At 35.0% G+C, this 11,972-nt stretch overlaps 1 protein-coding gene across 1 annotated transcript in view; it reads right to left on the bottom strand.

The window, feature by feature from the left end:
- Positions 1-11,972, bottom strand: part of LOC107552157 (dedicator of cytokinesis protein 5-like) — a 61,028-nt gene that overhangs the window by 7,559 nt on the left and 41,497 nt on the right. Inside the window, exons 37-46 of the mRNA XM_016233986.1 lie at positions 11,465-11,554; positions 9,240-9,344; positions 8,540-8,684; positions 6,908-6,989; positions 6,747-6,831; positions 5,530-5,616; positions 3,883-4,059; positions 3,574-3,657; positions 2,943-3,080; positions 1,274-1,440 (exon numbers count right to left, since the gene is read on the bottom strand). Of these exons, the coding sequence (XP_016089472.1) occupies positions 1,274-1,440; positions 2,943-3,080; positions 3,574-3,657; positions 3,883-4,059; positions 5,530-5,616; positions 6,747-6,831; positions 6,908-6,989; positions 8,540-8,684; positions 9,240-9,344; positions 11,465-11,554 (1,160 nt within the window). The remainder of the gene's footprint in view (positions 1-1,273; positions 1,441-2,942; positions 3,081-3,573; positions 3,658-3,882; positions 4,060-5,529; positions 5,617-6,746; positions 6,832-6,907; positions 6,990-8,539; positions 8,685-9,239; positions 9,345-11,464; positions 11,555-11,972) is intronic.

Raw genomic sequence — 11,972 nt, forward strand, 5'->3', positions numbered from 1 at the left:
CCTCTGGATATGATGCTGAGCACGTGCACTCAACTTTTTTGGTCGACCATGGCGAGGCCTGTTCTGAGTGGAACCTGTCCTGTTAAACCGCTGTATGGTCTTGGCCACTGTGCTGCAGCTCAGTTTCAGGGTCTTGGCAATCTTCTTATAGCCTACACCATCTTTATGTAGAGCAACAATTCTTTTTTCCAGATCCTCAGAGTTATTTGCCATGAGGTGCCATGTTGAACTTCCAGTGACCAGTATGAGAGAGTGAGAGCGATAACACCAAATTTAACACACCTGCTCCCCATTCACACCTGAGACCTTGTAACACGAATGAGTCACAAGACACCGGGGAGAGAAAATGGCTAATTGGGCCCAATTTGGACATTTTTACTTAGGGGTGTACTCACTTTTGTGGCCAGCGGTTTAGACATTAATGGCTGTGTGTTGAGTTATTTTGAGGGGACAGCAAATTTACACTGTTATACAAGCTGTACACTCACTACTTTACATTGTAGCAAAGTGTCATTTCTTCAGTGTTGTCACATGAAAAGATATAATAAAATAGTTACAAAAATGTGAGTGGTGTACTCACTTCTGTGAGATACTGTATATATATATACTGTATATACATACATACATATATATAATTATAGTATGTTGTTATAAACATATTTAATTGTAACATATATAAGGCAGTAATCAGTATCAGTACTGTAAACTGTATTATATGATTATTTTTGTACAGCACTTTGGTCAGTGTAAGCTGAATTTGAATGTGCTCTATAAATAAAATGTACTTACTAATCAAAATACCTAATTTCCACTTACTTTGAATTATAATTAAGAATTAAATACCAAGAACATTTTCTTAGTAATCAAAGCACATACTAGGATGACGTCAAACGAAGCAAGGCGAGACGGGAAGAAAAATGGAAACTGCACTTTCCATGTTTTTCCCACTAGGCATCATTCAATCACAATAATAACTTTGCAGCAAAAAACCTAAAAGGCAAGTGTTCTGACCAGTTAATGGTAATTAAAGACTTGTTTAACAAGAATCCACTTATCCAGCATCTACAAGAGCCAATTAAACACAGAGGTTAAACGGATTAATGTCATGTTTGTCCACTAGCAGAAAGCTTAATTACATGGGAAACTGAATCATTCCGTGACCTTTCCATGACCACGGGAACTCTGTACTGCAGCAAATTAGCCTTCACTGCAGTGCTGAAAATGAGAGAGTTTATTTCTAGAAATGAGAAAACAGGATACAGTAAATACTCACTCCTGGAAAGCAGGTCTGGAGGAGTTTCCGTCAGAGGAGCCCGAGCCACTGGAGTGTCCAGAGGAGGCGTTTGAGATGGTGGACATCCTTCTGAGCGTGGAGGACATGATGTACGGCATCACCACCGACCCCACGCGACTCTTCTTCTTCTCTGTCAGAGAGCAGGGCTGGAAATACACAAGCACAAACACTTTATATATATACATATATATATCATGGGCCTGGCGTGGATCTCACTGACTTATAGTGTAAATCAACTCGAACCTAAAATCTATCTTTGAACTTTCAGCATTCATAAATGTGAATTTGCCAGTATTTAGAAATAGAATAGAATAGAATGCAATGCAATACAATAGAATGTTTATTAAGCAAGGATGCATTAAACTGGTCTAAAGATATTTAAAAAAAATTAACAAAGAAACATTTTTAATGTTACTAAATATTTCTGTTTCAAATAAATGCTTTTTTTTTAAAACGTTCTATTCATTAAAGAAACCCGGGGGGGAAAAATGTATCACCGTTTTATCAAAATATTAAGCAGAACACTGATGATAATAGGAAATGTTTACTTAAGTAGCAAATCAGCATTTTAGAATGATTTCTGAAGGATCATGTGACACTTAAGACTGGCTGCTGAAAATTCAGCTTTGCATCACAGGAATAAATTGCATTTTAAAATACATTACAATGGAAGACAGTTATATTAAACTGTAATAATATTGCACAATATTACTGTTTTTATTAGATTTTTAATTACATAAATGAAGTCATGAGTCAATGAGTTAACGAAGTGAGCATAAGAAAATATTTTAGAAAAATGTAAAAATCTTAACTTTAAACTTTTTAACTGTAGTGTAAGTATGTGGGATTTTTTTACTTAGAGTAAAAATTTCCAAGTAAGGCATACTGTAGCATGCTTCTGCACAACAAGTCTGATTTTAATATGAATTCATGCTTGCATTTTAGGCAAAAATTAAGGGATGTGTTGTGTGCCATCTAATAAGAACTGCTTGTAGCTGTCTCTGCATATAACCTGGGATGGGAGAAAGTATTTTAACATCAAAACAATGACAAACATTAGATATTTTTCCTTTGGGGGACCAAACTTAATCAAAGAGACTAAAAAGTGTAGGTTTTATTACGTTTGTGGGGACCAAAAAAAACCTGCAAATATAGCAAAAACCTGACACACACAGACAAAGCAGATCTGAATTCATGCTTGCATTTTAGGCAAAAATTAAGGGATGTGTTGTGTGCCATCTAATAAGAACTGCTTGTAGCTGTCTCTGCATATAACCTGGGATGGGAGAAAGTATTTTAACATCAAAACAATGACAAACATTAGATATTTTTCCTTTGGGGGACCAAACTTAATCAAAGAGACTAAAAAGTGTAGGTTTTATTACGTTTGTGGGGACCAAAAAAACCTGCAAATATAGCAAAAACCTGACACACACAGACAAAGCAGATTTGTCCTCCCTCATGCAGTCTACAGTCTCACGAAACTGAACCTTGTGTTGTCTTAGCTGATTTCAAAACTCCTTCAAAGAAATTGTTAGACAATATTTCATATGAATCACTTCCTCAGATCTGAAACATTTCCTCCCAGAAACTGCAAACCCTCAGTCTGTCACAATCCCTTCTTTAGAGTCGAATCCGTCAGACTCACTAGAGTAATGACACCGTAGAGTTTCTCCACTTTAGCACGCAGGTCCTGGAAGCAGGTGACAAGTCTGTTGTGAAGGGGCTTGAGCTGCTCCGTGGATTTCTCTCCATGGATCCGGATCCCTTCATCAAGCAGCGGGATCTGAGAGGAAACAGACATTAAAACATTTTGAAAATTAAAAATTTAACACTCAATTGAATTTAAGACTTTGCTGCTTTTACAGTAGACAAAACATATCAGCAGCATATCAGCATATTAGAATGATTTCTAAAGAATCGAACACTGAAGACTGGAGTAGTGATGCTGAAAATTCAGCTTCACATCACAGGAATAAATTACACTTTACAATATATATAAAAAAAACATGTTTCAAGCTGCAATAATATTTCACAATATTACTGATTTTACTGTATTTGTTATGAAATATGGTGAGCATAAGAGACTTGTTTCAAACATTTAAAAAATCTTACTGACCACAAACATTTAAACAATAGTGTATAAGCCATTTTTCACTAATCTATTTTGATACACACAGCTCCCATAGTATAACATTTTAGTGCTATCTCCCACACCTCTGTGTATATACGGTATTGTGTAAAGCTTTAAACACAATACAGATCTGCAGAAGTGTCACCTGCAATGCGATCAGGTGTTTTAAGACTTCAATGCGTTCCAGGTGGTCGGGGTTCTTCTTCATGTAGGCCTCTGTGAAAAACGCCTGAGGGACGAAACAAAAATTTCAATTAATATCAGCCGATGCTCCAGCAGACCTAAAGCCTCGAGGCACATACATTTTTCATATCTGACCTGGAGAAAAGGTACAGAGCAACTGTGGAGCACATCTGACTGATTCAGCCAGTATTATCAGGTGGATAGCTTGATTTGGGCTTGATATATTTTGGTTAAAAATTAATAGAAGCAGCAGAAGAGGAGAAAGACTAACCTTCTCATAGTTGGAAAAGCCACCCATGACAGCCGGGTCCACGATTCCATTGAGCATCATGGAGAGGGGGTGCACAGGAAGAGAGCGGTCACACGCCTGCTGCTGCACCAGATTACTCAGCTTCTCATTGGCCAGCTCCATGGTTTCTATGGCGTTGTCCAAAGGGCTGATCTCTTCCTACAAATGATTGACAACATTAGACTGATTATGATTATAAAATCTGATTGTAGACTACCTGTTTTTTTTAAAGAAATTAATAGTTTTATTAAGCAAAGGTACATTAACTGATCAAAAGTAACAGTAAAACATTTATAATTTTGCACATTTAAAAGCTACTTCCTCATCAAGTGATGTTCTTCCCCCCAAACTGTTTGTCAAGTTTATAGATACTATTGGACAAAGCATTCTTTCTATTATAAATTGCAGTCTGACAAATGGTTGTGTTCCTTTATGCCTTAAGCATCCGGTTGTCCAGCCCCTTCTTAAAAAGCCTGGTCTAGATCCTGCAAATCTAAATAATTTTCAGCCAATATCTATTCTTGTCTAAAATTTTAGAAAACATTTGAATCAGCTCGTTAGAGTAGCTAATGCCCTTTTATTAAAAACTGATTCTGCTAGCAATGTTGCCTTAGTTCTGCTGGATCTTAGCTCAGCATTTAATACAATTGACCATACTATCCTAATTGAATGTTTAAAGTATCATTTGGGCATCCAAGGAACTGCCTAAGTCGGTTTGCCTCTTATCTTCAAAATAAATCCTTTTATGTTAAAACTGGAAACTTTTCGTCATCAGTAGTTTCTATTACTTATGGGATCCCTCAAGGTTCTATTTTGGGACCAGTGTTATTTTCATTATATATGCTTCCTCTTGGTACTATTTTTAATAAATATAGTATCTCATACCACTTTTATGCTAGCGACACCCAGATGTATTTGCCTATAAAGTCTGGAGATGATACATGTGTTAAATCACTCTTTGAATGTCTAGAAGATGTCAAATGCTGGATGAATACTAACTTTCTTCAGTTAGGCAAGGCAAGGCAAGTTTATTTGTATAGCACATTTCATACACAATGGTAATTCAAAGTGCCTTACATAAAATAAAATAAAAACAATAATCACAACAATAAAACAAGGAATTTAAAAACTTTGAAAATTATTTATTTTTTTTATTTGTATAGCACATTTCATACACAATGGTAATTCAAAGTGCCTTACATAAAATAAAATAAAAACAATAATCACAACAATAAAACAAGGAATTTAAAAACTTTGAAAAATTATTATTTTTTTAAATAGATTTAAGAGGTTTAATATGAATTTAAGAAGACGATTATACATTATAGTAATTACAAGAAAAAAAGACAGCAAACTTTTAAAAGTGTACACTTATGAGAAAGACATAAAAGAGCATATCTAGAGACTGGAATATCATTTCATCAGCAGAAATATTATTGCAGAGGCAGAAAAAGTCATTACAATTTGACGAATGATTACAAAGACAGTAACATGCAATGATGAAATTAGCAAAATAAGGTACTTTTGTGAAGTGAATAGGATTCATTTTGATATCATGTTGTCTTTAAAATCAGTATTTTTGTTCATAGACACATTTGAAGAAAAAAAAAGACAGTTTTAGTAACTCACCACAGACATGGATTTCACTTCAAACCACTTGAGGATTCCTGGGAAGCGGTACGCCGTAATATAGGTGCTCCTTTCGATCCACATAGTCTGTGAGGTCAAAGACAGAGAGTCACATTTACACAGAGGGGTTCCAAGATCTGAAGGTTAATCATCTCCATTTATGAATAATTATATAGGGATGAATTACAGGATCTTGTGAAGCTAGTGAAATGGTTCACAGAATCACAACAACATTACATTTTATTGGCAATTCTTAAGTGTTAGCGAGCATCCACTTTCTTTTAAAATAGTTATTAGGTATTGAATTCATTATTATCATCAGGAGGTGACAAACTGAACATTTTAAATGATTGCTTTGCCCTTGGTTATTTACCTCTTAAATACTTAGAAACCTCTGAAAGGACCATGACCAAAAGGATATTAATGGTTGGTATTCCCATTCTTTGATCAAGGGCACAATGGGGTCCGATATCATGAAATTCTCAAGTATGGTGATAATGATTAATATTTTATTTTGTATTATTAAGAAAGTTTCATACATCTCATGATCAAAGAATTTCCATGCTTTTGTGGGAGTATCGGATTTGGAAAAATTTATCAAAGACTGCATTTAAAATGTTTTTTTTTTTTGTGCAATTAAGTATCTTAACACTGAGCAGAAACTAGAAATATAAAGAGTTTATGTATTTATTTGTTTGTTTGCTTGTACGTTTACTTATTTATTCATCCTTATTGGAGCTTTGCCATAAAAATCACCATTTGTCCACATTAACAATATGCATAAGACTTTGTTTTATTTTTTACAGTTTGAAAGCAAATAACACTGATGCTTTTGAATTATTTCTTTAAAATTTGGAAATAATCACTTTTTCAGATGCAGATTTCAGGTTTGTCATGACTGGGATCTCTGCATTCATTTCCTTTGCCGGTCACAAACAATATTGATGAAAACCATCACCCATTCACTTGCGTGCGGGTTTGAGTCTGACACTTCAAACTGAAGCTCGCTCAACAGTTTCGGCTGAGACGTGCTAAAATGTGTATATAATGTCAACAATGTTATAAGAAAAATATCAGCCAAGTTTAATCTGAAATCCGCTTTTTCACGCACCCTAATTATCCTCATCTGCCTTATCGGTCACCCGCCGCACTTCAATATCTGTTCAATGTTTTCATGCCTGTATGCGATAACACCAACAATATAAATCATAACTCACAGCAAACTCATTGTCAGGATCTTTTTCTCCTTTCCTGAATGGTCTTGAATATTGGAACTTTTCCACCTCGTTCGTCCTGTAATAACTGAGAAAACAACAGAAGATCTACAACAGCATTATTTATAAGAGATTTTAATGGTGACAAGTGTGTGAATTCATACTTGAGGATTTGTTCAGGAAGTTCCTTGTCCTTGAACTGTGAAGATAAGTTTAAGACAGGCTTCACCGTAAAACACTGAATATCTTCGGAGAATTGATTAAGGGTAGAAAACTCTTCACATTCCTGTCATTTGGCCCCAAAAAGCATTCGGACACTGTACTTGTGTCATTTGAAGCACAGATACTACCATTCACACGTTTGGGGTCAGTAGGTCAAAGCAAGCATTTTAATGAGTACTGGATGTAAAAACTTCACTGCATCATTTTGGATCTCTAGATCTTGAAACGGTTTGCAGAAAAGGTGATTTTAAATGTACAGTAGTTATAAAAGAGTAACAGCTGTTACTGCATTATATAATAAAGCAATAAGCCCCAAGAAGCCGTGGTTTACAGTGAATTTATAACAGCTAAGGGGCGTTGTTAGGCACGACGCGACGCGGAGTGACCCCCTTAGCTGTTATAAATTCACTGTAAACCACGGCTTCACGGGGCTTACTGCTTTTATAAAACGGTTATTCCATATACGTAGTAAGGTTTCACAGAATAAAACATAGCAAATGAATTGTAATGATATTAATCAAAACAGTATTCTTCCACCAAACAATGTAGTTCCTCAGAAATGGTTGTGGGTCCAACAAAGTGGTTGCCGAGTAACACACAAATGTAAACAAAATGTGTATGATTGTAGAGCAATTTACAACAGCTTCGAACGAGGCACAACCAATCAGAATCAAGGACCGGAACGATACGTTTTATAACAAAACAAAGGCAAGTAGCAACTAAACATTTCTGTGAAATCTGCCGTTTCTGTGTTTTGTTTTAAAGTGCGATTATCTTTTAAAATAAAGGCCACTTGATATTTTTAATCCAATGCAATGACATTCAGACACTTTAAAGGTGTCTCAAGTATTTAAATACTTTCAAATTTATACAATCTTTACCGCCATATTTTATACAATCAAGTTATACAACCTTTACATTCTATCCATCACAAATCTAAATATGTATATATGTAAATATACAGTAACATTTAAATTAGTCTCGTGCTCAACAAGGCTGCATTTATTTGATCAAAGTATAGTAAAAACAGTAATATTACTAAATATAACAAAAATTTAAAAAGCTTTTTTCTGTTTTAATATACCTCAAAATGTAATTTATTCCTGTGATCAAAGCTGAATTTCCAGCATCATTACTCCAGTCTTCAGTGTCACACGATCCTTCAGAAATCATTCTAATATGCTGATTTGCTGCTCAAGAAACATTATCTATGTAGAAAACAGTTGTGCTGCTCCATATTTTTGTAGAAAAATATGCTGAATGTGATACATTTTTTCAAGACTCTTTGATGAATAGAAAGTTCAAAAAGAACAGCATGATATTATTTTATGATAAAAGTATTTACTGTCACTTTTGATCAATTTAATACATCCTTTCTGAATAAAAACATTAATTTCTCTTTTTTTTTTAAATACTGACCAGAAAACTGTTGAACATTAGTGTATAATAGTAAATGTTTTTAATAAATAAATTACAAAAAGAATAAAACTAATTTCACATAAAAAGAAATCTAAATATTTGATACAATTTGGCCTACAATGTCAGTATTTTGCAGGGCTAAGAGTCAAGGATACGTTGACCAGGTGAGTTACAGATGTTGTCACCAGGGGGCGATGTGCTGGTCATCTTCACTGCATTGGGAAACTGAGACTTCAAGAGCTTCAAGCTGAAGTCCTCCAGCCACTCATACTCTTTACCACGGTAAATGAACATTTTGTTCTGTTTGGAACAGGCAGAGTATGTCGAGAAAAAAACTGATAAATACCCGTATGAATGACCACATGTTCTCCTGCAACTTCCATCTATAAACATGCTGGCTTCTTCCTCTACTCGAGTGATATCCATGGCTTGATATGCATGCACAACCAATAATGATTGAAGAAAGCCTTTCATTTTTTTAGACATCTAAGGGGCTCTTGTATCTGTAAAAGTGTAGCACCAGGCTTTCCAAACCCGACTGTGAAAACAAAAGTATTATTTTCTTGTTAAAACCCAATTACTCAGAGAGCTCTTTGGGGAGAGCTGTAATCAAAATATCTGTTTTCCATTGGCAATGCTTGATGTTGAAATGCCCAACATCGAGCCGACCCTGCCAGCATGTTTGTGTCACCATTTAATCCACAGTTTTCAGGTTTCACACTGCATAAACAACAGAAAATTAGACATTTGTGCACCAAATGGAGGAACCACTCTCCAAATTATGGTTTGAAAATTGTATCCCTCATTCCGGTTTAATTAAAGTCATTTTTTTTTAAAAATGCAAAATTCACTCACCCTAAGGAAGGATGGGAAACCTTGTCCATAGTATCCCACTGCGAAATATTCCGGCTGGGGTCTCATTGCGTGCATGATGTTCTCATAATACTGCGCCTGCTGTTTCTGTGTACAAAAACAACTGCTGTTTTTACATTTGACTTTGCAGTTGAGGCATTTAAAAGTCAAGCATAAAAGGAGTAGTTCAGCCAAAAACAAAAACACTGTCATCATTTGCTCACCCTCATGTCATTTCAAACCCCTACGACATAAAATGAGAGGTTTATGTATGTGTTCACGACGCTCTTATCCATGCAATGTAGGTGAATGAGTTCATCATGCTTGTGAACCGCATTGCAATTCCTATGAAGTCATTTGACAGCTTCAAGTCAAAATATCCACCATTATTGCCAATTTTCATCCATTTCTGTTAGTTAATTAATTGACAAATGCATAACTAGTTTGACCCCTATTGCACGTAATCCTGCTAACACAAAAGCTTAAGTCAACTTCAATTACTGTTATCTGCCCCCATAAAGCCTTTGATCAAAGCACTTAACCTTTGGTTCTTCACTTGGAAAGACCAACCATCCTGATCCTTTTAGTAGCTTATTTTAAGAGGTTAATAATAATCAAGGTCTCAGCAGACATTAAAAAAATTTCAAATTGTCGAAATTGTTCTTACAACCCTAAAAAATAATGCTTCTGATGCCATGTAACACTTTTTAATTATGACAATCCTGAAGAAATGTAATTAATGGCAATAATTCTGAATGTTCTTGAGATTCTGTGAATCATTTCGGCCAATTTCTAGGTCACACAACAGCCTGTAATTTTGTCATAAGTGGAGATGATTATCCTTTAAGTCCCTAGAACCCTTTTGTGTAAATGTGGCTCTCTGACTTTGACCTCACAGATGTGGCACTATTGTAATTCCTTCACTGCAGCTCTCAAATCGGTTTCAATATGTGTGTGAACAAGTAAGAGTTACGTCGGAGAGTTTTCAGGGTTTGATTCACTCACTAATTCACTAATTGAAATGAAGCTGAAATATATATATACACTACCAATCAAAAATTTGGAAACATTAAGATTTGAAAAAAGTCTCTTCTGCTCACCAAGGCTGCATTTATTTATTAAAAAATACAATAAAAACAGTAATACGGTGAAATATTATTTCAAATTACAATAACTGTTTTCTGTTTAAATATATTTTAAAATGTAATTTATTCCTGTGATCAAAGCTGAATTTTCAGCATCATTACTCCAGTCTTCAGTGTCATATGATCCTTCAGAAATCATAATAATATGCTGATTTGCTGATCTGTTTTGATCGGTTATTATTGGTGCTCAATCATTAATAATGGTTTTTATTATTATCAGTGTTGAAAACATTTTTGTTCTGCTTCATATTTATGTGGAAACCGTGACACATTTGACTTTTCGGGATTATTTGATGAATAGAAAGCATTGATTTGAATTAGAATCTTTTGTAACATTATAAATGTCTTTACTGTCTTTAATGATTGAATTAATGATTGATTGAAGACTGTATGGAGGAAAAATATAATGAAAGTCAATGGGAACAGAAACTGTTTGGTTAGCAACTATCTTCAAAATATCTTCTGTTTTCTGCAGAAGAATCAACATTTTGAGCAACATGAGGGTTATTAAATGACAGATCTTCCATTTTTGGGTGAACTATCCCTTTAAGTTATGGCGGTTTTCTGTACATTCCTTTTTTGCTATACAATTTCAAATCAGAGAATAAATAAGGAAAATAACTTGTACATTTTATGAACCACAGGACAAGGAAAAGCTGAAAGCAGTTGTCCACCCAATTCATCGGCATCAACAGCAAAGTTCTCCGACTTAATTGAAGGCAGCTGCAAAGTGAGAACTTCACAGAGCCAAGGGCAGAACTGAGAGCAGAGTGTGTAACTGCTACAGTAGCTGTTATCACACCAGAGTTTCCTTCCTCCTCTTGCTTGCAAATTGCCATTTTTATTTCCTGTGCAGAGTGACGGCTGCTACCCAGCAGACAGGGTTATGAGTTACCAGCCCAAAATATGAATAAATATGAAGCGTGTGAAACGAGACGAGCTGAAGGTTTGTCTCACTAAAATGTTTGTACATCACAGAGCGTCTACTGCTCTCGCAGAAACTCAGGGGAGGTTTGTCTGCGGCGTTACCTTCAGATCACATTAACAAAGAAACAATAGGGAATTCTGACACGTCTGTCTTACCAGCAGTTGGCTGAGCTCTATGAAATCAAACATTTGGTTTTCATGAAGTTTAACAAGTTGTTTTGCCATCTCGATGGCCTTCTCCCACATCTGTGGACAAAAGAACAAACAAACAAGCTCAGAGTCTGGCTAATGAATGAGAAACCGTGTTGACAGGAACAAAATTATTTTATTCATTATTGTACTGGGATAGTCTCCTTTATAGTGTTCAAAACCAGTATGACTTTCCTAATAAAAGATTAAATAAAAGTTAGCTTTTTGTGTGAACTATTTCTACAGCATTCAAAAGTTGTTGTTTTTTTGACAAATTAATACTTTCATACAGCAAGAATGCATTAAATTGATCAAAAGTGACAGTAAAGACACTTATAATGTCACAAAAGATTTGCATTTAATGCTGTTCTTTCAAATCTTTCTATTCATAAAAGAATCCTGATAAAAATGTTTCTTGAGCTCCATATCAGCATCAAGGTTATTATAGTTAGTTAAAACTAAAACCAGTAATATA

This window comes from Sinocyclocheilus grahami, unplaced genomic scaffold, assembly GCF_001515645.1.
Source record: "Sinocyclocheilus grahami isolate Dianchi unplaced genomic scaffold, SAMN03320097.WGS_v1.1 scaffold442.1, whole genome shotgun sequence".
NCBI lineage: Eukaryota > Metazoa > Chordata > Actinopteri > Cypriniformes > Cyprinidae > Sinocyclocheilus > Sinocyclocheilus grahami.